This window comes from Mus caroli, unplaced genomic scaffold (assembly GCF_978045245.1).
Source record: "Mus caroli unplaced genomic scaffold, Mus_caroli_1 scaffold_15, whole genome shotgun sequence".
Taxonomy (NCBI): Eukaryota; Metazoa; Chordata; class Mammalia; order Rodentia; family Muridae; genus Mus; species Mus caroli.
Window position 1 is genome coordinate 64,751,714 of NW_028227270.1, and position 27,423 is coordinate 64,779,136.

A 27,423-nucleotide genomic window follows, 5' to 3' on the forward strand; every position below is an offset into this window, starting at 1 on the left:
GAAATCTGCCTGCCTCTGTCTCCCGAGTGCTGGGATTAAAGGTGTGCGCCACCACGCCCGGCTCTGGTTCATTTTCTTAACACAGTTTGATTTTTTCTAGAGTTTAAATCTTACTCCTATCTTTCTTTTGTCAATAGAAAACCACCTCCCTATAGATTCCCATACAGGGACAGACTTAAAATACTTGGTCAGACCCAATTTCCTAGAGACATCCAATGCCACACTGTCCCCTCTGCCATGTCCAGGGTCTAGACAATACACAGTTCTTCCTCTGTTTTAGGTTTGTTTTCTTTGCATGGCTTGAGTAGTGTTAACTAGTTAAATTTTTTGTTTTTTTTGTTTTGTTTTGTTTTTTTTGTTTGTTTGTTTCTTAAGACAGGGTTTCTCTGTAGACCAGACTGGCCTTAAACTCACAGAGATCCGCCTGCCTCTGTCTCCCAATGCAGGGATCAAAGGTGTGCACCATTACTACCTGGCTCTTTTTTTTTAAATTATTAATTTTTACTTTATGTGCATTTTTCCTGCATATATGTCTGTGTGAGGGTGTTGAGTCCCCTGGAACTGGAGTTACAGACAGTTGTGAGCTGCCACGTGGGTGGTGGGAATTGAACCTTTCCAAGAGCAGCCAGTGTTCTCAACCACTATGCCATCTCTCCAGTAGAGTAATCAGTTTCAAAGACAGTAAGTTGGAATTGGAGAGATGGCTCAGGAGTTAAGAGCACTGGCTACTCTTCCAGGGGACCTGGGTTTGATTCCTAGCACCTACATGGTAGTTCACAACCATCTGAAATTCCAGTTCCAGGGGAACTGATGCCCTCTTCTGGCCCCATTTGGCACCAGGCATGTACATGGCGCATAGACATATATGCAGCCAAAAACACCCATACACATAAAATAAATAAAGACAGTAGAACTGACAATGCAAGGAGGATTTCACATAGATGTCCATCATCACACAAGTAGATAAGAAAAAAATATGGTACACATAATACACAATGGGATATTACTCAACTGTAAAGGAAAATGAAGTCATGAAAGTTAGAGGTAAATAGATAGAATTTGTTCTAGTTACATTTTTTTTTTTTTTTTTTTTTGGTTTTTCGAGGCAGGGTTTCTCTGTGTAGCCTTGGCTGTCCTGGAACTCACTCTGTAGACCAGGCTGGCCTCTAACTCAGAAATCTGCCTGCCTCTGCCTCCCGAGTGCTGGGATTAAAGGCGTGCGCCACCACGCCCGGCTCTAGTTACATTTTTTATTGCTGTGACTCAACTCTATGACCAAGGCACATATATATATACATATACATACACACACATACATATATATGTATATATGTATATGTGTGTATAATACATATGTATATGTATTAAGTATATACTATATATACTTAATTTATATGTGTGTATATATAAAGTATATACTATATATACTTAATTTAAACACATTATAGTAATATATATATATATATATATATGCATAATGGGCTGGGTCCTCCACCATTAATCACATCAATAACTGATTAAGAAAATGCTTTACAGATGGATCTTATGGAGGCATTTTCTTAAGTGAGGTTCCCTCCTTTCAAATAAATCCAATTTGCAAGTCATATATATATATTTGGGAGGGCATAGGTCCAGACAATTAGAGTACATGACCATCACAACAGGAAACATGGAGAAGAGAGGCTGAGATGGCAGAGATGGAGTAGTAGCTAAGAGTTTACGTCAGATCCATAAGCACAATCCAAAGTGACAATGTGACAATGAGAGAGAGACAGAGACAGACAGAGAGAGAGAGAGAGAGACAGAGAGAGAGAGAGAGAGAGAGAGAGAGAGAGAGAGAGAGAGCAAGAGAGCTAGCAAGAGCAAGCTGAGTATGGCATGGACTATTGAAATTTCAAAGCTCACCCCCAGTGACACAGTTCCTCCAAGAAGACCACACCTCCTAATCCTTCCAAACAATTCCAACTGGGAGCCAAGCATTCAAATGTATGAGTCTATGGGGCCATGCTCATTCAAACCACCGCAGCACTAGAAACAGTTGCTAAGGTAACTCAAGCCCAGGAAGAGAAATGGCACATTTTCTCTGTCTTGTTTGGAGGACAGGTGGAAGCCAGGAACCCAAAAAGGCCCTAGTGGTGGGTAGGGATTGTTAGGGAAGTGGGCATGGCAGATTAGATAGGTCAAAGGAAAGGAGAAAGGTAGAATACTGGGCTGGCTAGTCTTGTATCAATTTGACTTGCAAATTGGATTTATTTGAAAGGAGGGAACCTCACTTAAGAAAATGCCTCCATAAGATCCATCTGTAAAGCATTTTCTTAATCAGTTATTGATGTGATTAATGGTGGAGGACCCAGCCCATTATGCATGGGAACATCCCTGGGTTGATGGTCCTGGGTTCTATAAGAGAAAAGACTGAACAAGCCACGAGGAGCAAGCCACGGGGGTTGCGGGGAGCCAGTAAGCAGCACTTCTCTTTGGCCTCTGCATCAGCTCTGCTTCTAGGTTCCAACTCTGGATGAATTTCTGTCACAGCTTCCTTCAATGATGAACAGCAATGTGGAAATGTAAGCCAAATAAACCCTTTCCTCCCCAACCTGCTTTTTGGCCCTAGTGGTTCATCACAGCAAAAGAAAAAAAAAATACTAAGACAAATATTGTGGGTGAAAAGGCTTAAGCAAAGAAGGATATAGAAGTATGGGAAAGGGCTGGTGAGATGGCTCAGTGGGTAAGAGCACCCGACTGCTCTTCCGAAGGTCCAGAGTTCAAATCCCAGCAACCACATGGTGGCTCACAACCATCCGTACTGAGATCGAGATCTGGTGCCCTCTTCTGGAGTGTCTGAAGACAGCTACAGTGTACTTACATATAATAAATAAATAAATCTTAAAAAAAAAAAAGTATGGGAAAATCAGGTAGAAACAGGGTTAACCCAAAGGAAAGGTGTATAAAAGGCTATATGGGAGTCAACTATGGTGTTTCATCCCTTTAATTATAGCCCTTGAGAGGCAGAGGCAGGCAGATTTCTGGGAGATCAAGGCCAGCCCGGTCTACAGAGTGAGTTCCAGGATAGCCAAGGCACACAGAGAAACTCTATCTCAAAAAAACAGAAACAAAAACAAACAAAAGCCAATATAGAAGCCTACTGTCTCACAACTATATAACTGGAGGAATAGTAGGTTTAATGCAGTATGGCAGAAATGGGGAGAGAGCAGAGGTTAAAGGGTTAAGTGGGGCCGGGCGTGGTGGCGCCTTTAATCCCAGCACTCGGGAGGCAGAGGCAGGTGGATTTCTGAGTTCGAGGCCAGCCTGGTCTACAAAGTGAGTTCCAGGACAGCCAGGGCTATACAGAAAAACCCTGTCTCAAAAAAACAAACAAACAAAAAAACAAAAAACAAAAGGGTTAAGTGGGGATGGGAGATAAGAGGGAGTGGGTGTGCTAATCTAAATTAAGGATGTGTGAAAAGATGCTATGGAAACCCACTTCATAGTAAGCTAATTTGTTTTTTTTTTTTTTTTTGAATGTCTGATAAGCTCCGAGACTCTTTTTTTTTTTATTTATTTATTTATTATATGTAAGTACACTGTAGCTGTCTTCAGACACTCTAGAAGAGGGAGTCAGATCTTATTATGGATGGTTGTGAGCCACCATGTGGTTGCTGGGATTTGAACTCCGGACCTTCGGAAGAGCAGTCGGGTGCTCTTACCCACTGAGCCATCTCACCAGCCCGTAAGCTAATTTCAAAGTGTAACTTTAACTAAGGAGCTTAAACAGGTAGCCCACATAGGTGGACAGTGCCAGTGCCAGAAGGCACGGGTTATTGAACAACAGTTGGAATGCAGAACATGAGATTCCTCCTTACCAGTTGCTGGTCAGGGAGGCTCCAGAGGTCTCTGAAACAATGATTATTGCCATTGCTCCTGGCTACCCGCCATAGCTACACGATAAGCCCTTATTGCTGAAGACACCGCACACTTTGGCTCAAAGTGACTGGGGAACTTCCTCCCCACTTGCCAGTGTCCATAGTGCCAGAGGTGCTATGCGTGCGGGTTGCAACATGAGTGCTGGACGATGCATGCCACAATACTGACCTACCAGTAAGAGTCACCCATAGGTGCAATGCTGGCATTGAGTGTTGTGGAGCAACTAGCCACTCTCTGATTGGACTTGAGGCTTGATTTAAAGGAAGGGATTTCATGTCTGGTACTCCAACTTTAGGAAAACCCCATACCTGGAGAAGTTATAAGTCCTACCATAAAACCTGCTGTTGTTATTTTTGCAGAATGGCCACACTGTGGAATTGCCTTATATTTATGCTTACATTGATAGATCTGGGCCACTCTCAACCTGGGTCAGAGAATCACACAGCAGTCAATGTAGAAACATATTAACTGGTCGCCGGGCGTGGTGGCACATGCCTTTAATCCCTGCACTTGGGAGGCAGAGGCAGGTGGATTTCTGAGTTCGAGGCCAGCCTGGTCTACAAAGTGAGTTCCAGAATAGCCAGGGCTACACAGAGAAACCTTGTCTCGAAAATCAAAAAAAAAAAAAAACACAAAAACCATATTAACTGGTCAAAGTGCTGAGATGAACAGATGGAGCATTCTGCTCTATATGGTCCATCTTTATAGCCCCTGGTCCTCCTCACCCCTGCTAAGGCTCAGGGAACTTAGAGGAATGGGCAGAGGAAAGATTGCAAGAGCTGGAGTGGTGTGAAATGCAATGCTGTCTTCCGGGTATGGCATAGAACAAGACCTATGCAAGATCAAGCCAACTAAAATTCACCAGCAGACAGGGTGGGTGATCTCCAAGTCTTACCTCACGCTGAGGGTATGGACAATGGGAGGTTTCCAGCGAATTCTGTCCCAACCCCCCCACACACATATGAGCAGCACCAATTGGATTTAGTGAGTTATCAGGTTAGAAAAAGAAGAAAGACATAGCCGGGCAGTGGAGGCGCACATGCCTTTAATCCCAGCACTTGGGAGGCAGAGGCAGGCAGATTTCTGAGTTCGAGGCCAGCCTTGTCTAAAAAGTGAGTTCCAGGACAGCCAGGGCTATACAGAGAAACCCTGTCTCAAAAAATTAAAAAACAAAAAAACAAAAAAAAAGAAAAAGAAAAAGAAAAAGAAGACATAGCTGGGCGTGGTGGCACACACCTTTAATCCCAGCACTCGGGAGGCAGAGGCAGGCGGATTTCTGAGTTCGAGGCCAGCCTGGTCTACAAAATGAGTTCCAGGACAGCCAGGGCTATACAGAGAAACCCTGTCTCGAAAAACCAAAAAAAAAAAAAAAAAAAAAAAAAAAAAGAAAAAGAAGACATGAAGTTAGGAGGGGGAATACATATTTCATTGTATGCATGCATCCCATATATTATAGAAAAAATGTTTTAAATTGAGGGGCATTCAAGACAGGGTCTCACTATGTGCCTCTGCTGTCCTGGAACTTACTACATAAAGCAAGCTGGCCTTGAACTCATACACATCCACTTGACTCAGCCTCTCTAGTGGTGGGACTAAAGTCTTGTACCGTTACTTGGCTGAAGAAATCATTTATTTGTTTGTTTGTTTGTTTAAAAAGGCCTCAGGGGGCTGGTGAGATGGCTCAGTGGGTAAGAGCACCCGACTGCTCTTCCGAAGGTCCAAAGTTCAAATCCCAGCAACCACATGGTGGCTCACAACCATCCGTAATGAGATCTGACTCCCTCTTCTGGGGTGTCTGAAGACAGCTACAGTGTACTTACATATAATAAAAATAAATAAATAAATCTTTAAAAAATAAAAAGGCCCTCAGGTGCAAGCACTACACTGCTGAACTTCTGAGCCCATAGTACCATGAGCAAAGTCAATTATTCAGTAGGGGGAGGGAGGACACAGAGGCCCTGTGCATCCACTGCTGTGGCAGCCCATAGAGGAGTGCACACTGTCAAGGGGGGCCCTGTCCTGTAGAGTTAACCCTGTGAGGGCCAGGAGCAGCAGCTGCTACTGACTGGGGACCTAGCATATCTCTCCGTGCCACTTTACAGTGTCCTCTCTGGCGTCATTGCTTCTAAAACCCATCCTGCAGTCCAGCCTGGGTCTTTTTTCTTGTTGATTTATGGGACAGGGTTTCTCTGTGAAGTCTTGGCTTTCCTGAAACTCATTCTGTAGACCAGGCTGGCCTTGAACTCAGAGATCTGTCTGTCCCTGCTGGGGTCAAAGGCATGTGCCACCATGCCCAGCTCTTACACTGGATTATTAAACCTCAAATGATCTGTCTAGAACATGGACTGAAATCTGCCCAGATTCTCTGTGAAAACCCTGCACTCCTGGAATAAAAAGCACATTGCTTAGTGTAGCCGTCACAGATCACTACTCAGTCCAGCCTTCCCTCTGCCCAGCTCCCCAACTCTGGAGGGTCTGGGGCTGCCACTCCCAGGCTCCTGAGCCCAGTGTTCTCTCCAGCCCCTTTGTCCCTGTAGATTCATTCCTTTGGAAGCTTTCCTCATTCTGACAAAGTCCTGCTCCAGCAGCATGCCTTCCCCAGATTTGTGTAGCCTGTCACTGTGCAACACTCTGGAGCACCCTGATGTCCTTTCTTTTCCAAGAGGCCTCCCCAGCAGTCAGAACAATCATCTTTGAGGCAGAAGAGCCATGGGGCCCAATCCTGTGCACCTCCCAAGAACAGCTTTCTTCCCAGAGGTGGGCACAGTGGCAGCCCTCCCTGCATGCCTCCTCCCACTGAGAAGGGAGGAGGCTGGGGCACCTGTCACTTGGGCTCTGGAGGTGGGTACCAGGGAGGCTGATCCCAAGCCACAGTGCTCTTTTTGTTTTTTCCTTGCCTCTGAGTCAGGCAAGCTTCATTATGCCCGCACTTTATCATCTATACAAAAATCGGCAGTACCTAGCTCTTATTCTTGGCTGCAAACTTGACTACATCTGGAATTAACAAAAGTCCAAGCTACTGGGCACACCTGTAAGGGATTTTTCTCTTCTTTTCTTTTTCTTTTGTTTTGGACATGGTTTCTCTGTGTATCCCTGGTTGTCCTGGAACTCACTCACTCGGTAGACCAGGCTGGCCTCAAACTCAGAGATCTTCCTGCCTCTGCTTCCCCAGTACTGGGATTACAGATGTGGGCCACCACCACTCAGCAGGATTTTTCTTGATTGGATCATTTGAGCTAGGCAGTCACCCCACCCTTCCCCCGTAAACTTCAGCCACGCCTGGTGGCAGCCTACATAAAATAAGGAATCTTTTTGCCTGTTTGCCCTCATTCTTGCTGGTAAGTCTATCCTACTGCTGAGTTATCCCTTTGCTGATATTAGAACCTACTTCTTTGGGATTCCAACACGACTGAAGGCCAGCTGAGATACCCAGTTTTGTGTACTGAGCAACTATTAGATTCTTGGCAGACAGCCGTTTTTGGACTAGCCAAACACAGCCTGTAAGCCACTCTAATAAGTCCCATATGTGTTCATTCATTCAATCACCTCTGTCTCTCCAGAGAACTGGAATACAGGAACAGAAGTGGTGATTGCCCTCAAATGACGGTCATTTCTCCCACACCCACACTGGCTAGGTGTGCTAGTCCTGGCACATCCTATCCACATCCCCAGTAGCAGATCAGGGATATTTGTTGATCGCTACTGCATAACATGGGTAAGGAAAACACAGAGGCAGACTATCATCTGCCTCGCCCCTGGCTCACCAGGTTTAGCCCTCTCTTTCTCCAGGAGTGAGCAAGGAAGGGAGACTGCAGATTGGGCTGTACCAGCTCCTGCCAGGGGAACCCAGCAGCTCCTGCCAGGGTGCTCACCAGCACACTGATAGTGTGATGGAGGAGCCGCAGGGGAAGGGAGGTCTGGAGAGTGTCTTCTTGGCCTTCCCTCTCTGGTCCCATAGCCCCAGAACCGGTAGATACGATCCTCACCTTTTCAGGTTTTTCTACATGCCAGGTCAGGGCAGAGCTGGGAGCTTTGCTGTCACATCTGTGACCACATGAGTTATTGCCCAAAGAGACACGTAAATCCAAGATGAGAAGACTAGAGCTCACAGGCAATGCCTCTCCATCTCCTCAGCTCTGTCTCTCACTTCTGTGGATGAGGCTCTGTCCCTGTGGAACCTGAAGCCTTGTCCTGTCCATCTTAGCCTCTCTCTGAACCTACATCCCACAGTCTGCCCAGCCACACACAGCAGGGCTGAAGCCATTCTCTGAGTCCCGAGGCAAGCTGTGAATTCTACCCTCCCAACTCTGGAATGCAGCTGTTCCTTCTGGGCTGCTCTGGGTATCCCAGTGGTAAACCAGTCACCTCAACTGCAGACTGCCCCTCTGAAGCCGCCCCCAGTGTGAGGCAGGCCTTGCTCGGACCCGTCCACACAGCCACTCATTTGCCTACTCTTGTTGGTGCTAGGTGTGAGCTAACCTTATGTTTTCAGTCTAAACTTCTGTGCTTAAGGGATCTCTAAGACACAGGGCATAATGGCACATGCCTTTAATCCCAGCACTCGGGAGGCAGAGGCAGGCAGATTTCTGAGTTCAAGACCAGCCTGATCTACAGAGTGAGTTCCAGGACAGCCAGGGTTATACAGAGAAACCCTGTCTCGAAAAGAAAAAAAAAAAGAGCTCTGTAAGACAAGTGCCTCTAACCTGCAAGCCCCGCTTGACCAGAACAGATACCTTGCCAATATTTAATAAAGCTTGCTTCAAATTTGGCTCAAAAATTGTGGTGGTGGTCTTATTCTCCTCGGGCAGTGGAGTGGAATGAACACGAGGCTTCCGCAGCACTCCCCAGTCCCGTGCTGTCTGCCTCAGCTCCCACCCTTCCTTCCAGCTGCGAGAGTGCTCTAGGGAATCTTCAGTTTCCCCCACTCAGGAACACGGCTCCCTTCTGTCCTGTCCCCATCCGCCAGGTCCTGTGGCTCGTCTTCAGTTACCTTCCTTCTGCCTATTTCCTAGTAAGGCCAGATGGAGCACCACGTCAGAGACAGAGCTCAGCCAGACAAAGCCAGAATCGAACTGGGCTTCCCAGGGGTAGCAAGGGGACTGCCCATGAGCCCGGGGGATCAGTGATGTGCAGGAACCCCACCTTGGGCTTTTCTGCCCATCCACGCCTGCCACCTTCCCCCAACACCAGTCCAGTTCCTTGCCAGTATATAACTGAGAGCATCGTCTTTTATTTCATCCCCCTTTGGTCAACCAAAGGTGACAAACCAGTGAACCATAAAACATTTTGTTTGAGCCAGGTGTGTTGGCGCACGCCTTTAATCCCAGCACTTGGGAGGCAGAAGCAGTCGGATTTCTGAATTCGAGGCCAGCCTGGTCTACAAAGTGAGTTCCAGGACAGCCAGAGCTATCAGAGAAACCCTGTCTCGAAAAACAAACAAACAAAAATTATTTTGTTTGGCCTGCCACAGATTTTCAAAGTTTTAGTTAACTGCTGCCATTAAAAAAAACAAAAGAGGAAATTCTGCTTAAGAATCCAGCATTCTAGTTTCTTTTGAAAATTGAGATCTTGTGTCCTGGTTCCTCCGGTTCAACTTTATCAGCCGATCCTTCACCCCGGCTTGTGTTCTGCCTTCTGATGATCTAAGCCTCCTAGCAGCAGCAGCTGTACACACTGGCCACGTGACTTCTGACTACATCTTTGTGAGTCTGTTCTTCCAGAGGAGCAGCGGAGCAGTGTGTCCCTGCTGAGGCTGTCCTGGCCACCTTCTCACTGCCTCAGGCCTCAGCACGCACGGGAGGGCAGGCAGAGCAGGGCAGGCAGGAGGCCAGGAGGAGAAGGTCAGTCAAGAGCCATACCTCCAGCAGCATCCCAGGGTCTACCTGTGTCCTGTCTTGGGCCTGGCTCTGGGGGCCAGGTTGCTGAAGACGCCGACTGGCTGGCAACTCCTTCAGGCCTCTCTGCATCCTCCTGAGCTGGGCCAAAGGCCTGAGGTTTCCTGAGCCTGAGCAGCACTGAGGTCTGGAAGCTTCCTTACAGTTTAGCTGTCAGCCAAGCTTCCTTACAGTTTAGCTGTCAGCCAAATATGCACCATGGGGTGGCTGTCTTATCGCAGTCCAACATGACATTGAGGACAGTGCACGGGGCCCCTCCTATAGACAGTGCTGTGCGGGAATCCACCCGGTACTTCACAGTGTTCAGGCCTCCCTCCCGGTCCACCTTGAACTGTTCCTGGACAGAAAAGAAGGGAAGAATGTGAACCCACGCTTCATGGTGCCTGCTGTTCACATGTCTCCATTAAGAGAGAGGAGGCAGAGGCTGACATGCTGCCCAGGCCTGTAGCCGCTCAGGAAGGAGAACACAGCTTCTATGTGGGATAATACAGCTACAAGACAGGGGTTCTGGAGCCCAGGCTAAGCCTTCCCACCCCAACCTGCATGGACTCTGAGGTCTGGGCTGACCCACAGTACCCTGTTCCACACAGCAGCCACCAAACAGGGCAAGGTGCTATGGAGAAGACCTGCTGAGTGACCTGGCCCCAGCAGGGGGATAGCACCATTTGGGCCGAAGGGGAACTTGGTGAAATGACCAGGCCTATTGGTCCCTGCCTATCCCTCACCACTCCACTGAAGAGATCAGCCAGCACCTGTTTTTGAGCCGCAATGCGTTTTTGGTCCCTCTTCCGCCAGGCAGGGTCATGCAAGTGGCGAAATGTCTGGTACCCAGTTGTGATTCCCGAGGGGCGGAAAAGCTGAGGAGAACAAAGGATGCAGGTGTCAGGCTGCCTCTCTTGTCACTCCTCTGGGGTTCTACTGGCTGCCATAGGCAGAGGCTCTTATGAGCCATCTTGTCGGAGAGGAGGCTCTAGCAGAGAGCACACATCCGGTCAAATGAGGCCCAGGAGTCGGGGTAAAGGTAGGGATCAGAACCAAGGGGACCCCAAGAATTTTGATGCAGCAATAAAGGGAGCCTTGGGACAGCCATGTAAGCCAGGACCAGGCAGAGCCATGCGAGGAGCCTTACCTGGAGGCCAGCTCCTTTGATGCGCCGGTAGAATTCATCATCCTCTCGGCCCCAGCCCCAAAAGCGGTTGGACATTCCGTTGCACTGACACAAAGACAGGCAGTGTCTGTCACATGCTCCCTCCTCCCAGGGGTGCACTTTGGTCTCCTACTTCTTGGGAGAACCAAGTCTGAGCCCAGCCAGCTTTCTTCTTCCTGCCCTGACTGTTCTGAGTGAATACAGGGTGCTGCGAGGTCCCTTCACTTCTGCAGTGTGAATGCAGGGCCCAAGGGAAGGCTCAGCACATCTTAGACCCACCCACCGCCCTTCTAACAGGGCGGTGAACAGGTATATGATTAGTGTCTCAAGTGTCAGCTCTCTTCAGAGGGCCAAAATGCCAACTGCTACTATTTGATTTCCTATTAACTGCATTTCTCCTGGGGTGGCTCTGCCCAGGTCTCTTTCTGTGTTTGAGGGACAACGGTCTCATTAACTCTTGATTGGTATCTGCTCAGGGGCTTCATTTACAAAACTGGCTTCAGCCATGGAGGACAGAGAAAAGCCATTCTGATCCTCTCACCCACCTGTGCCCCTGGGTCCCATCCAGAGCCAGTGTGTTTTAGTTTGGGACTCCTGTCTAGACTTCTGGGGAGGGAGGAGCTCCATCCCCCATCCCCCAACCAGGCCCCGTTTTACAGGCTGTAGCTACACAGCCTTCTCACAGGAGAGGGGCAGGCGCTGAGGCCTGGGAAGAGAAAGGAAGACCTGGTACCCTTGCAGGGAGGGGGAGGTTCTAGCTCCCTGTGACCAGCTGACACTGGAGCTTCTGTGGTCCCAGCAGAGCTCTCCCTGGCTAACGTGCTCCCTCCTGGTTCCCTCACAGTCTCTGGCTGCTGCTCAGGCTCTGGCACTGCTCCATCTGCTGGGCCCCAGGAAGGCTGCTCTACCCTCCCAACTGCCTAGACCCATGATGGGGAAGATCCCCAGCAAACGAGCAGAGCATGTGGGGCTGGGCCTCACCAGCTGGTAGTGCTGTTTGGACAGCAGCAGAATGCCGCCCACATAGGTCTTGTAGTGGTAGAGAGGGTGGAGCTCTGGGGAGGCCACATGGAAGGGCCCAGCCTCCGGGAAGCCATAGTCCAGCTCCTCATTGAGAGGCAGCAGGTCCACATCGTGCATGGCAATGTAGTCTGTGCTGTTGCTGCTCTCCAGGAAGCCCACATTGATGAGTGCTGCCCGATTGAACCTATGCAAGATAAACGATGCTAGGGAGAGGAAGCAAGCTTGTTTATCAACCTAGCTCAGACCCTGGCTACGCATAAGCCTCTTTGCTGTCACCACCCAGCACTAATGTCACTGTGGAATACTGCCCCCTCTGCTTGCTGTACGAAGGTTTATGCCAGAAACTGTTCAAAATACATGGAAGAGCAAGCGAGAAACAAATCCCTGTTCTCTAGCAAGTCAAGCCGGGTAGTGAAATGGAAACTGGCAGGGCAGGTGGGCAGCTATTCTCCTAGACAGGGCTGCCAGGATGGCCAGAATGGCAGGCAACATCCAAGGTGGAACTTGACAGCCTGAGTGAGTGATCCTATGAAAGCTGGGAGATCGGGCTCCACACAGAGGAGAGTAACTGCCAAGGTCTGAAAGAGCAGGAACTGTGTGGCTCCAGTCAGCACACTGAGAACAGACCAGGGGACTGGGTAGAAGCTGAGAGGCAAGAGGTGATGGTGGCCTGGCTTAAGGGGTCAGCAGAGGAAATGGTGAGAAGTGGGCAGATTCTAGATGTACTTTGCTAATGAGCTGGACACCATGACAGACAAAGACAGGTGAAGGTGAGGGAGGGCGAGTCTTTTTTGGCCTGAAATGTGTAGTTTCCACTTCCAAAAAAGGAAAAGAGGGAAAAGAAATCAGGTCTGAGGGGCCAGCACTCAGGGATTCAGCCATGATTCTATTAGGTTCGGGCTGCCTCTGGGACAGAGCATCACAACGGAGAGCGAGAGCACTTGGGCCGGAGCTCAGAAAGAAGGAATGGCGTTTCCAGGATAGGATGGGATTCCCCAGGGAGAGATGGAGGAGAGTGGGGTGCTGAGCTCTAGGGAATAGCAATTAGTTTGTCAGAGGGACAGGGACATTGAAAATGGGCTGAGGGGGGGGGGAGTTCGGGGGAGGGGGATGGCTGCTGAAACAAGGGAAACCGGAGGTTAAGCAGAGGCTTTAGATGGGAAAGAATCTGCTTAGCAGAAGCCACCGATGGAGAGAGAGTACGAGAGCCTGGGATTGTGGAAGTCGCCTGTGAACTCAGTGAGGGATCCTACGCAGCATAAGAGATGTCTGTTGAAATAATCTTTTTTTTTTTTTGGTTTTTCGAAACAGGGTTTCTCTGTGTAACCCTGGCTGTCCTAGAACTCACTTTGTAGACCAGGTCAGCCTCGAACTCAGAAATCCGCCTGCCTCTGCCTCCTGAGTGCTGGGATTAAAGGTGTGCACCACCACGCCCAGCTGAAATAATCTTGAAAATAGTTGGATGGCGGCGGTGGCGCACACCTTTAATTAGAGCATTCAGGAGGCAGAGGCTGGCGGATTGCCTGTGAGTGCGAGGCCAGCTACGTCTACAGAGTGGGTTCCAGGATAGCCAGAGCTACACAAAGAAACCTTGTGTAGAAAGAAAAAAATAAAAAATCGAAGAAAAAAAGAGGAGGAAGAAGAGAAGGAGGAGGAGGGGGAGGAGAAGGAGGAGAAAGACAGAGACAGACAGACAGAGAGGCAGAGGGAGTGGCGGTGGTGGGGGTGCCTTGAAGAAAGGAAAGTGAAGGAAGGAAGGAGCAGGGAACAGCAATGGACATATCATACAGAGAGGAGATCTTTCCCCTCTCTTCTTCTCTTTCTTTCCTTTCTTTTTTCTTTGTTTTTGTGTTTTGTTTTGTAGGACAGGGTTTCTCTGTATAGCCTTGGCTAACCTGGAACTCCCTCTGTAGACCAGGCTGAGATCCACCTGCCTCTGCCTCCCCAGTGCTAGGATTAAAGGTATACCACCATCCCTGGCTCCCTCTTTTTTTGAGGGGGGGGGGGTTTCGAGACAGGGTTTCTCTGTGTAGCCTGGGCTGTCCTGGAACTCACTCTGTAGACTAGGCTAGCCTCAAACTTAGAAATCCACCTGCCTCTGCCTCCCAAGTGCTGAGATTAAAGGCATGTGCCATCACTGCCCGGCTCCTGGCTCCCTCTTTTAAGACATTAACTTAGAATATCCGTAAGTTACAGAGTGGTGGACGTCAAAGAACAAGTTGTAAGAGTCATTGGTCTCCTTCCACCACATGTGGTCACCAGACTTGGTGGCACACACCCTTACCTACTGAGTCACCTTGCCTCACACTCACAGGCTGTCTGTTTAGAGGAGTGCTATCCTGGAGTGTCTGTGTGCGTGCTGGTGTGAATCACCAAGAGGAGGAGCAGACTATGCTGAAGAGGCCCCTGTGGTTGGAGCACTGGCCCTGAGAGGGAGAGGAGTCCAAGGCTACAGTGGGAGAGAGTCCCAGGGAGCCTGGGGCAGAGACTGCTGGGAGGTGAGTGGAGACAGCAGGACCTGAGGCAGCGCTCCTCCAGGGACCCTGCATCATGGCTTCTCAGTGTCCTTAAGCAACATTCCACATCCAGTGATCTCTCTAAAGCAGACTTTACACCACAGCCCACCCCAGAGACTCCTGCTATACCCAGTGAGAGTGGCCTACCTCCTCCCACCATGTGGCCCTTGCTCGCAGTAGCCCATCACAGGCCTGAGCCCTGAGCGAGAAGAACAGGCGCTGGCAGCCAGGGGTGAGGGGAGAGAGGCACTGGGAAGCGAGGTGTGGCTCGGGAGCTGCTCCTCACCTGAAATGGTCCACCTGGTTGAGCACATAGATGTGGTGCTGGATCTTCTTCCTGCTTAGGAAGCGGTGCATGTGGGGCACAAAGACCAGCAGCTCCTCAAAGCGCTCACGAAAGGGCACCAGCACTGCCAAGCGGTGAGGCCCCCAGGACTCATCTTCTTCCCAGTGCTCAGGGGGTGGCTCTGGAGGGCAAGCCCGGGGTGGACCCGAGGTCTCCTGCCCTTGTCCCCTGGTCACCTGGGCCATATCTCCAGAACAGCTGAGCTGCAGCCAGAGCAGGGAGAAGAAGACCAACAGGAGAAAGGCAATGAAGAGGTGGAAGATGGAGCATTTCCGGCGGAGGCCTCCAGGAAGCAACCTGGCCCTGAGGTGAGAGCGGGAAGGAGGTCAGGAGGACAGGGCTGGCCGAGATCCTCTCAGGACCCTCTCTGGCCTCCCCGAGGGAGGATGGGGGAGTCAGTGCAGAAGCAGGGGTGAATGGTTTTGCTCATGCTGTTTCCACCTGGGATCAGTTCTTTCGCCTGCCTAGGCCCAGCCTGGGCTCCCCGCTGGGACCCTCCCTCTCAGACAGTTCAGAGCAGTCAGGATTGCCTCAGTCATTCAAAGACTTCTTGTATCCGGATGGAGTCTGGGTCAGAGCACTGGGAGGAAGGAGTCAGCTCATTGTTTCAAATCAGTTTCTCCCTAGAACAGTGTCTGGAGGCCCTGGGCCAGTGGGAGGGGTTCCGGCTTAGAAAGGGTTAAGTGACTTTGTTGTGCTGCTGAGGTGCCGGGAAAGCTCCCAAAGCTCCCCAAGAACGGGCGTGTGCTGACATAAGCCCCAGGCTAAACGGTTAAAACCGCCCACTGTAAGGCCCACTGGGATAGTGGGAGATCACAGGAGAGCCCATAGGGCGGGCGAGCAGAAGGAAGGTGGGAAGGACAGGGAGGGTTCAGCACCATATTCTAATGTAAGAACCTGGACAAACACTGAATATCTGTCACTGGGTGTCTGGGAAACTGCCCTTTAACAATTCCAAAAATAAAAGCCCAGGTGAAAAGCCTGACAAGGTGGCCAGGATGGATTTTGAGTTCAAGGCCAATCTGGGTTAGATAGTGAGACTATCTCAAAAACAAAGAAGCAAAAAAAGAAAGAGTGGAATTCACCTTTGCCTCTCTGGAAGTTTCTGGGGATACTAGGAATGCTTGTGAGACTCTAAGGAGGCTTCCTCTCCAGCTCCCCCTGCCTCTGCCCAAGTGACCAGCAAAGGAACCTAGACTATAACCTCCAAGGGTTGAGAACCAGCTCTCAGGTCTTGCAGACGCTACCTCCTGAGATCGCCTGCAATGATCTTGCCTACTGGTCTTCGAGCTGTCCTTCACTTTCACTCCTATGGCTGTTCTGACTCTGCTCACAAGGTTAATGCCCAAACCCTTAGTCAACAGTCAGAACAGTCTGTGATATTGGAGAAACTGCAATTTCTCACAACCGTTCCCTCTCATCGGGGTAACAAAAGGCCTTTCTCCTGGCTACACTTCTTCTGCCCCCTCCCCTTTTCTACTAAGTGATATCCTCTTATTTTATCTACTTAGTAGTTTTTTCCCAATCTTTCAAGGCCAAAGACCCACGTCATGTCACACCCATCACTGCCCCACCAAGCTCCCTGCTGTGTTCCCAGGGTACCCTGCACTTCCATCCTTACAGCGCTCACGTTAGACGGGCTGCATGATCCTACTCGCAGAACATGTCATATTTTTATCTGTGGCCTCAGGCCCAGTCAAACAGCAAAGAGCTTGTCAATCGTGTTAGGGGAAAGGTCAACGCAGCCCAAGCATGCTATAAGGCACACACTGGAGCCACATCCATGCCTACCTTTCTCTAAAGACACAGCTGCAAACCTGGAAGCCAGCAGCCCTGAAGCCAGGCCCAGGTCCCTCATGCAGCTGAGAGGTTGCCCAGTAGGACTCCCTTCACAGGACTTCTGACTTACCCCCCATTGTCCTGTGGTGATGGTTTCCACTGTGGAGCAGTAGAGCCCAGACCTGCAAATGGCCTGACAGGCCTGGGACCTTTATAGATTCTTTCTTGCACTCTGGGCTCCTTCTGGGAGCAGGACTGAGATTTATATGATGAGCAATGGGCAATAGACCTCCTTTGGGGGAATAAACAATGACCATTATCCAGGTACAAGGCATGGATCGGACAGTCCATGTGCTTTCTCGTGCTGTTTCTTCAATTCAACCTCCCCTTTCTATAAAGGACGTGTGCCCAAGCCCGGCGTGGTGGCGCACACCTTTAATCCCAACACTCGGGAGGCAGAGGCAGGCGGATTTCTGAGTTCGAGGCCAGCCTGGTCTACAGACTGAGTTCCATGACAGCCAGGGCTATACAGAGAAACCCTGTCTCGAAAAACCAAAAAAAAAAAAAAAAAGAACGTGTGCCCAAGGACACTCTCATTCTTTGCTCTAAAAGCCAAAACCACTGAGGGTCCCAATTTTATCAGTAAAAGTGATGAAACTGAACACAGAGAACAGGGGCTGTTGGTGCCACCTGGTGGTCATCTTCAGAACTGCAGTACTGGCTGCTCCCACACTCAGGTTCTCAGGGATAATTTAGAAAAGGGATGGTCTCCTTTATCTAAGGCTAGTTAGGGGTGCTTCAAACCCAAGCAGGCTCGCACTAGAGCTACTACCCAGTTACTACACTATTTTATATTTGTCCCATGAATCTTTGCTGTGTCAAAAGCACTGAATGGACATCAATCTATTTTTCTGAGAACACAATAACAGAAAATGATCAGAAGATGGCAATTCTCCTCTATAATCTATCTTCATCATTCTTCAATGAGCCCTTACAAGTAGATATTATGATATTCATTTCAGAGATGGAAAACCGAGGTCAGAAAAATTAAGTGGGGCTGGTGAGATGGCTCAGTAGGTAAGAGCACCCGACTGCTCTTCCGAAGGTCCAAGGTTCAAATCCCAGTAACCACATGGTGGCTCACAACCATCCGTAACGAGATCTGGCACCCTCTTCTGGAGTGTCTGAAGACAGCTGTAGTGTACTTATATATAATAAAAATAAATAAATCTTTAAAAAAAAAAAAAAAGAAAAATTAAGTGGTCTATTTCTGGCCACCATGGACCATGCTTCTACTATATTACTGTCACCTTTTAACACCAAATCTGAAAAAAAAAGAAAAGAAAAAGAAACAAACACCCCAAAAGTATGCCCACTAAATTCTAGAGCCTTACAACATCTAACAAATGTGTCATTCATTAAGTGAATATACACTAGCGTGTTGGGGGAAAGAAAATGGGAACCCTCAACCATAAATTACATTGTTTCTCCATACCTGTGATTTTGTTATTGTTATGAATCATAATATAAAAATCTGATATATGCAACCCATGGGGACCGTGACCCACAGGTTGAGAACCACTGGACTAACTCACGGTCCACACAAAAAAATGCTTCAAGCCTAAAAGTGTAATGCCCCATAAATCTAGGCAGGAAAATCACCTCCGCCATTCTGTTTCAGTGAGAAATATCTTAAACTCGGGTCTGAGCCAGACTCACACCTAACACTCAAAGCAGACCCCCACACAAGTACAGCAGCACAGGAAATGAACTACTGGGTGTGTCTAGTATAAGACAGGCAATGGCTAACCAACCAGGAAGAGAACACAGGAAGCTCTGTCTGGTGTGATCTTCCCGGCCAGCCGCAAAGTATGAGAGGGCATGAAGGCAAAGGATAGGATCTGAAGTCACATGGATATGACAGGGCAGACAGAAAAAAATAAATAAATAAAGACCTTCAGCCCCACAACACAGAGAGATCCGCTGTAAGAAATGAACAGAATCATCTGCTACATGAAAACAGACAAACACACAAAGACACGGGAGAGAGAGTGGTTCTCAGCCTTCCTACTGATGCAGCCCTTTTATACAACTCCTCACGTTGTGGTGGCCCCCAACCATAAATGTCGTCGTTATTCCACATCTGTGGTTTTGTTATTGTTATGAATCGTAACATAAATGTCTGATATACGCAACCCAAGGGGGCCGCGACCCACAGGTTGAGAACCATTGGACTAGTTCGCGGTCCAAACAAAAAGATCAATGGAGAGAGCAAGGCAGAGACCCCAGACACAGGGACGCGCAGAATAGAAGCTAGTAGGAAAAGAGAGCCGTGCAGACAATACCAATGACGCTCCCCCCACCCCCAGAGAACCACAAACACTCAGGGTGACCCCCAGAAACCCAGATACGACAGCGTCGGGTTGCTAAGATTCTGCAGGAGGCCGAGAAAAGGAATGGCACCCAGGGGGACGCGGCTCCTGCCGGCTGCGGCCGCTCACCTGCCATCCTCCCAGGGCAGCTGCGCCGCTTTCCTCCGGGAGGGCAACATCGTGGCGGGACACAGCAGGACATGGGGCTCCGGCTCACAGCCCCGCTGCCCCGCCGGCCCAGTCTACGCGGCGTCTCCGCCCCCGCCCCGCCCCCCGGTCCGCCGAGTCCGTCCCTCCGGCCAGGCCGGCTGCACCTCAGAGCCACAGCTTATAAGGTTCTGCTGCCTGGAGAACCGATGGCCGAACCTAGCTAGGTTCTCACTACATACAAGGGCCCACTGGATGTCACAAGAAAGGGAGTTCCCTCCCATCACCCAGGTCAAAGGCGAGCAAACAAGCTAGAGACTAGCTGGAACTAGACGTGTACTGCAGAACAGCACGTCTGGGATAAGGTACATCTTCCTCCTTTCCCCCTCAAGTGAAGGCTGGTAGCATCGCAGCATTCCTAGGGTCAGCCCAGCAGAGAAAGCACGTACACTTGGAGCACAAGATCCAGTTCAGAATTCGGAGCGGATCTCGAAAGACTGATTGTGCTTCAAACACTGCTCTGATAATTTAACAACGCTGAGGCGAGTCGATTTTTCTGTGACGGTTTTATCACTTGGGTTATATAAATTGTTCGTATTCTGTGTGGTCATTGTAGGAAACGAAAACCCATTTAGTGCAGTGCTTGGCACAGTTACACTATATAAATGCTGTCGTCTGATTTGAGAACTGAAGGAATGAATAGGAGACTGAGCTGCCTCTTTGCCTGTGTGACTTTATCCACTCTCTTCCCCTCTTACCCACCTGGGAAAAGAGAGGCAGTTACTAGACTTCACGTCTGTTCTTCTTTCAGGCAAAATTCAATATTCTAATAAGTACCTAACATTTATTAAGTCTTACTTTGTGCTACTCATTATTATCCTAATTTTTAAAAAAAGATTTAGTTATTATATGTAAGTACACTGTAGCTGACTTCAGACAGTCCAGAAGAGGGCATCAGTTCTCATTACGGATGGTTGTGAGCCCGTCAGCCACCATGTGGTTGCTGAGATTTGAACTCAGGACCTCTGGAAGAGCAGTCAATGCTCTTAACCATTGAGCCATCTCTCCAGCCCCTGTTCTAAGTTCTTTATGGCTGTGCTTTTATTTAGTCTTTATGAATAGGTATTATTTCCATTGTGAAGATGAAAGGACCGAGGCACAGGCAGGTCATTGGTTTGTGTGCATAATCTTTTTTCCAGCCACAATCTATGATCTCCAATCTCAAATACATTGTTTCAAGGTAGATCTTCACTATTGGTTGAGAAGTTAATTGTTCTTAACTTTCTCCCCCCCCCCCCCCCCCCCCCCCCCGCTTAAACCCTAACAAACACAACTCCACAACTCAATGCTTTGTTCTGTGGCTCTTCTAGGGCTCTGCATCCCACACCAGAAACTTACCAAGTCAACCATAGATGTGGCAGACCTTTTTTTTTTTTAATTTTTCTTTTAAGATTTATTTTATATATGTGAGTACATTGTCACTCTCTTCAGACACACCAGAAGGCATCAGATGCCCATTACAGACGGTTGTGAGACACCATGAGGTTGCTGGGAATTGAACTCAGGACCTCTGGAAGGTCAGTCAGTGCTCTTAACCACTGAGCCATCTCTCCAGCCTGATGTGGCAGATCTTAAAGGCAGGATTGACCTCCTGCAGAGACCAGTTAGGCAGGGCCATCAGGTGATAAGACAGTCAGGTGACCAGTTGCTCTAGTGTTAGACCTCAAACTCAAGAAACTAAATTTTATATAAAAATCCAAATTAGTCGGGCGGTGGTGGCACACGCCTTTAATCCCAGCACTCGGGAGGCAGAGGCAGGCAGATTTCTGAGTTCGAGGCCAGCCTGGTTTACAAAGTGAGTTCCAGGACAGCCAAGGCTGTACAGAGAAACCCTGTCTCGAAGAAAACAAACAAACAAACAAACAAACAACAACAACAAAAAAACCCAAATGAACTGCTTTTAAATCAGTGTTCCATTATTTGTCATGTTGACACTTGGCACTCTTGGTGAGTACGGTAAGCACAGCACTGTTTCTGGGTTTCTGTTTCCTTCCAAGCCTTATGAATCCCTAATGAGAAAACTAGCAGCAACCGAGCAATGTCAGATGGTTTTGACAAACCCGTCACCACCTGCTCGATACAAGAAACCATGGCAAGGATGGAGATCGTGATGTTCACAGGTGGAGACTACCCTGGAGTGTGAGGCCTTGTGCCCTCTGGAAGTTACTACTCCCTCCCACCCTCCCTTTTTGTTTTTTCCAGACATGGCTGCTCTGTGTAATATAGCCTTGGCTGTCCTGGATTCACTACATAGACCAGGGTGGCCTTGAATTCACAGAGAAATACCTGCCTCTGCCTCCTGTGTGCTGCTATTAAAGTTGTGTACCATCACTTCTGGCCTTGTTCCATTCTCCAAGTATCATCACACCCACCAAGAGTAACCACGAACAGGACAAGTTTTTCTTCCTTTTTTTCTTTTTTTTTTTTAATTGGGAAACCAATGTAACAAACCCACATTCATTGAAAATAAACTCAGTAACTAAGACTGTAGGCTCTGTCTCCAACCAGCACCAAAGTCTCTGCTTGGTTTGATACCAGTTGTTCAAGCCCCAGAAAGGACAACTGTAACAAACTAAAATCAACCTCTGGGCCCCTTTTGTGCACTGCAACCCCTCCACACCCTTAAACTGACACGCAGCAAACACACCCTATATAAGCAGGCTGGTTCTAAGCCAAAGGCAAGAAAAGCAAAGTTTCTGGAATAGCAAGGAGTCACTGATACACCCTGACCTGCTCAAAATCCCACATTAACAAAGGAAGACAGAAGGAAAATCAGCTTGCTGCCCCACCCACTTCCCTCCCAAAACCTACCCCAGACAGCAGCCTCATATCCCTGATCAGTAACACTGAGATTCTGAGACACCAAGGGCATCGCCAGCCCCTGAGTGATTACTGCAAAAGGTCCAGAGGTGGAGGTGGGAGGGCTTGTCCCACTACTGGCTCAGCATTAGCCAGCCAGGCTGCTGTCCTCCACCTGAGCTTGACAAATGGGGACATGCTTACAGTCCCTCTCTCCTCCAGAACATCTGCGGCTCTTCCCAGAGAGGAACTGGATCCAGGTCCTCTTCCCACAGCCTGGAAGAAAGATCGCCTGTGAGGCTTGGGACAGCTACACCAACTTCTTGGCTTCAAAAAAGCTCTTGAGGTGCCGCATCTGCCAGACGCCAATGGCCACGAGGATGAGAGTCTGCAGGATGGACCACCATAGCACTCGCTGGTTGGTGCTTTCGCTGGTTTGTCTGAAGCGCTCTTCTCGCCACTGTTGGAAAATAAATGGCAAGGCTTAGTAGTCTAAGAATGCTGGAACCGCTGTGTTCCCAGCTTGCAAAGATCCCCAGGGCCACCCACCCTACCCAAAGTGTGGCCAAATGCCTGCAGGGACTATCTTCATCGGTAGCAGTCGGATGACTGCTGGCAGACTAAGGCATTTCTCCTAAGTCTGTCTGTCCATTTGTCAGATACAGTCCTCACTTAACCCTTCCTGATACCTAGAGAGGAGAGGGAAGGTGGTGGCAAGCGACACACTAAGTGTTCTGGAGCACTTAGTCCAGAGGTGTCCTGGAGCACTTAGTGTGGACTTCGGTCTGGGTCTTTCAATCTGCTCCTTAAAGATCACATGTGTCATACATTCAGAATGCAAACTGGTGGGCTGAACTTGGTTAGTTCACAGTTTTTCTGTTTGCTTTTGTTTTCCTTCCTTATGATGCAGTCTCCTGTCAGGCAGTGGTGGTACACGCCTTTAGTCCTAGCACGGGGGGGGGGGGGGGGGCAGAGGCAGGTAAATATCTGTGAATTCAAGGCCAGCCTGGCCTACAAAGCAAGTTCCAGGACACAGAGAAACCTTCTTTCAAAAAAACCAAAAAAAATAAAAATAAATAAAAATTTAAAAATTAAAATAGCTGGGCCTGGTGGTGCATACCTTTAATCCCAGCATTCAGGAGGCAGGGGCAGGCAGATTTCTGAGTTCGAGGCCAGTCTGGTCCACAAAGTGCGTTCCAGGATAGCCAGGGCTATACAGAGAAACCCTGTCTCCAAAAACCAAAATAAGTAAATAAATAAAATAAGGTGAGTGGGGGGCGGTAAGTGGGAAGCTAAAATCTCAGAACTGCCTTTACTACTGGGAGGCCATAGCAGACACTGTATACTTTTTCCTGTTTAGATGGGTCACTGCCCATCAACTACAAGTCATTCATGATACCTGCCTGGTTCCTGGTCACGAAAAATTCAGAGGCTTTAGATTCTGGGGACACCCAGAACCTTTAAAACGGCTGCTAAGGTGCTGGTATTAATTATCATGTTCTTCTCCTGTTTGTCACTGTGATTTCCTGTGAAGCCAGGCTCTTATGAGGCTGTGGCTCAATAACAAATGGACTCTGTAACACACAGTCACCTTTTAGACCTGCACTCTGGCATAGGTAAGTCCCCTGGGCTTCCATAAAGAGTCTTTCCTGCAACTCCTAGCGGCAGAGCTTGCCACCGGTCGGCCAAGCCGGCCCTCACCCAGCACTCACCCGCTGGTAGTTCTGCTCCTTTTGGATCTGCTCCACTTGCTCCACCAGCTGTCGCACCCTCAGCTGCAGCTCGCTCAGCTTGTCCTTGGCAGCAATTTCTGCATAGTCGTTCGCATGTTCGCCCACTTGGATGTCAAGGTGAACCCTCTGGGGAGGGAAGAGTGAGGCGGGCCTGCTGCCTCTGAATGCCCGACTGGCAGCTGATCTGTCTACCTTCCCTTTTTTCTCTTTCTTTGTGTTAAATTCAGCTCACATACTGAGACACCCTCAATGCTATGGGGCTCCAGGTATACGAGTGAAAATAATAAGCTTGGGGCTCACACTCTGACCTATGTTCATACTGTTTGTTAATAAGCTGGGGCTCACACTCTGACCCATGTTCACACCATTTGTTCTTTGTAGCCATGGCTTCCCAAGAACAGAAAAACTTCAAAGAGCAAAGACACAGATTCAAAAAACATATTTGTACTGAGAATGAAGCCTTTTTGGTCATTCTTTAGATCAATTCATATGCCACATATGTCATTAACATTGCATTAGGGGTTATAAATAACCTAGAGATGATAAAGTATACAGCAGGATATGTATGCATTGTATAAAAGCACACTATTACGGTCGTAAGAAATGGCTATACAAACTGATCAGTCACTATGCCCTGCATGCCCTCTGGCAATCCAATGCTTTAAAAGGCACAAAATCCAGTACCTGCCACACTCACAGTACGAATGCCCAGTCCTAAGCAGGGCACACTGCCTGAAAGCCTTTGGTCACCCATGGACCTACTTACCAGCATCCCTCCGGCAAAGAGGGAGAACTTGGTGGAATTTGAGTGAAGACAGATCTGGTGCTCACCAGGGGTGTGGGAGGTGAAGGTGAACCTGCCCTCAGAGCCATACTGCCGGGCCAGGATGACCTATAGATAACAGGGAGGATTTCAGTCAGTGATGCTGCCAGGAGACTAAGAAAAAATGGGGTTAAAAGCTCTGAGCACAAGAGTCTGCAAGGAGAGCCGTGGGCATGTCACAGCACTAAAGGACCCAAGGGTACTCAGCCACAAGTATGAAATGATCGCAGAGAACTATCTGGGGCAGGGTTGAAGGGTCTTACATCAGGCTGGCGAGTAACTGCTCCCCAGGCGGAGCTGGCCTGCCTCTACCTTCCGGGGCAGCATGACCACCATGTTGCTGTTTTGTTTTTTTGTTTCTTTGTTTTTATGCCTGTTAATTTTTTTTTTTTTGACAGAGAAAACACAGCAGTGTTTTCAACACCTAGTATTTTATTCAGATAGCAGTCCCGTTACACATGGTCCAAGAACATTCAAATAAGAACTCAAACCAGAAGTTAAAAGATTGGTCTTCAAACATCATAGCCAACAATGCCACGTTTGCCTATGATCTCTCCGATATAAAACCACATCCACACCTCAGTGGCCACCAAACCATTCAGCACAGCTTCCTTAACTGTAAGGTGTTTGAAGCACTTTGAATGCTTTTTTTCACACTCTGAATAGCTGTAGGGATTTCACCAGGGGTTGGGGGAACCAGCTCAAACTTGGCATAATGACAAAATGTGGCCAATCGAGGCTTCGAATAAGTCACGGCAGCAGCTACCATCGACGGTGCCTTCCCCGAGAAGTTACGGATGAACTTGGCCATGGTCTAAAGTGGAAGGTACGTCTCCCCGAACCACCATCTGAGTGTCACCCCCAGAAGCGCCTGTTAATTTTTTAAAGTTTTTTTTTTTTCTTTATTTGTGTGAGTGTTAGCATTGGGTGTCCTGAAACTCACTCTGTTGACCAGGCTGGCCTGGAACTCACAGAGATCTAACTGTCTCTGCCCTCCAAGTGCTGGGATTTAAGGCATGGGCCTGGCTGCAAATGCTCTTCCTTGATGCTCAGCCATCTCTCCAGGTGCTTCGATGAATGGTGATGTCAAAAATAACTTCCACAACTATTCTGATGGTTAGTGACAACAAAACTATTTTGCCTTTTGTCTTTAAAACATTATTTGTCAAAATTGAAAGGTGCTCTGTTTTGTTAAATTAAGGCCTAAACAACAACTTTAGCATTAGCAACTTTTTGGTATCCATCACTGCAATTAATACACTTATCGCTAAAGTTAAGTGAGCTTCCATTTCACAGGCTAGGGAAAGCAGCCGAATTGGGGGAGTCACTCAGAGGTCACTGAGAAGTTGAGAACAGAACTTGTCCAGCAACCGCGGCCCAAGTTCCTAGAGAAGATCCGGTACCTTCCCACAACACCAACTAAAATTCTCGATCGAACAGATAAGGAAACAAACAAAGAAGTACCGGAGCTTGCTTGACGCGGGTCCCGGAGCGGGTAAGGGCCAACTTACCTTGTCCTCGGGGTCTTTTACCTCTACGAACATGCCAAGCCCAGGGGTGGCTGGCTGGTACTCCTCCCGCTGTTTGTCATACAGCTGCGTCCGGTAATTTCCTGGAGACAGGCGGAAAAAGGAAGATGAGATAAGCTCGAAGAGGTGCCGGGTTCGCGGCCAGGCTAGCTACCCGGAACGGGTCGCATCCCCCCCACCCCCCGCCCCAGGACCACTGACTTGTCCCAAACGCTTCCCTGAGCCCCCGCACCGATGACCATGGTCTCGTCTGGGATCTCCTCAATGAAGCACTTCTTTTCTGTCTCTCCGATGTGGAAATACAGCGCGCTTCCACGGGCTGAAAGCCACAGCAGTAGCAAGAAGGCCCGCATTCCTCTCCCCAGCAAGAGTCCCGGTGAGCTTCCGACTACCCGCACGCCTCGCACCGCAGCCATCTTGCCCCACCTGCCTGCGCAGGCGCAGACTGCGGAGCCACGTAGCCCAGCGGAGGCCACCGCAGTGCTTGCCGGGACTGCGAGTTCCGCCGCATAGACTACAAGTCCCTAGATACACCACGCCTCCGCGCGGCAGTACCTGATTGGGGCCGGTTTCTGCAGGCTGAGGACTGGGGTCTCCAAAATGGAAGGATTTTCTTCGATTTAGCCAAATAGCGAGATGACTGATAATAGTTGTCAGCCTACGCAACATATAAGCGGAGGCAAGGTTCGAACCTGTTTCACCCAATAGTAATACAACTCTCCCTCTTGCCCATCCTCTTCCCATCCCTCTTTGCTTTTGTTTGTTTTGACACAGGGTCTTTCTATGTTTCTTTGCCTCACAGGAACTTACAATGCAAACTCCCCATGGCCTGAAATTTGTAGGGATCTTTCTGACTCTTAAGTGTTGGGATATAAAGTGCACGTAACACTATGTTCAGCCATCCTACTCTCGGTTACTATTTGCATGGTCTATTCTTTCCCACTCATATCATTACTTTATATTCCAAAATGAACCTCTTAGGGGCAACATGTAATTAGATCATGCCTTTTGAACGTCATCTTGCCAAGTTCTACCTTTTAATTGTAGGGTTTATGCCACTTACATTTAATTTAATCATGAATAAGATTTATAACTATCATTGTGTTGTTTATGTATGTCTTGTGTTTGTTGTTCACCAATACCTTTATCTGTACTAAGTAGATACATTGTGGCTTTTTTTTTTTTTTTTTTTTCCTTGAGACAGTCTAACTATGTAGCCCTGCCTGGCTCTGACCTTGATAGGTAGACCATGTAGGTATCTCTCTAAACTCCACCCACACAGTTCCTGGCAACAGCCAAGTATGCTCCGCCCCACGGTTACCTGGCAACAGTCA

The 27,423-nt window shown here is 48.7% G+C and overlaps 2 protein-coding genes and 1 pseudogene across 4 annotated transcripts; all 3 read right to left on the reverse strand.

The window, feature by feature from the left end:
* Nucleotides 1-9,120: 9,120 nt before the first annotated feature.
* Nucleotides 9,121-19,252, reverse strand: B4galt7 (beta-1,4-galactosyltransferase 7). Of its 3 annotated transcripts, none has more exons than XM_021180329.3 (6): nucleotides 19,128-19,252; nucleotides 14,788-15,150; nucleotides 11,944-12,169; nucleotides 10,945-11,028; nucleotides 10,568-10,672; nucleotides 9,121-10,152 (listed from the first exon to the last, which is right to left on the reverse strand). In XM_021180329.3, the coding sequence occupies exons 1-6, from the start codon at nucleotides 19,175-19,177 to the stop codon at nucleotides 9,997-9,999; spliced, it is 984 nt and encodes a 327-aa protein (XP_021035988.1). In that variant the 5' UTR covers nucleotides 19,178-19,252; the 3' UTR covers nucleotides 9,121-9,996. The 3 variants fall into 3 exon arrangements, with proteins under 3 accessions (XP_021035988.1, XP_029324495.1, XP_085687165.1); XM_029468635.2 differs by having other exon boundaries at nucleotides 14,788-15,050; nucleotides 19,128-19,243; XM_085831039.1 differs by lacking the exon at nucleotides 19,128-19,252 and adding an exon at nucleotides 16,757-17,124.
* Nucleotides 19,253-21,100: 1,848 nt separating this feature from the next.
* On the reverse strand, nucleotides 21,101-26,529 carry Tmed9 (transmembrane p24 trafficking protein 9). Its single transcript, XM_021180080.2, has 5 exons — nucleotides 26,322-26,529; nucleotides 26,072-26,172; nucleotides 24,504-24,629; nucleotides 23,717-23,863; nucleotides 21,101-22,464 (listed from the first exon to the last, which is right to left on the reverse strand). Exons 1-5 carry the CDS (start codon nucleotides 26,503-26,505, stop codon nucleotides 22,315-22,317), a joined length of 708 nt encoding a protein of 235 aa, XP_021035739.1. The 5' UTR covers nucleotides 26,506-26,529; the 3' UTR covers nucleotides 21,101-22,314.
* LOC110307840 (ATP synthase F(0) complex subunit g, mitochondrial pseudogene) lies at nucleotides 24,637-26,043 on the reverse strand (annotated as a pseudogene).
* Nucleotides 26,530-27,423: the final 894 nt, after the last annotated feature.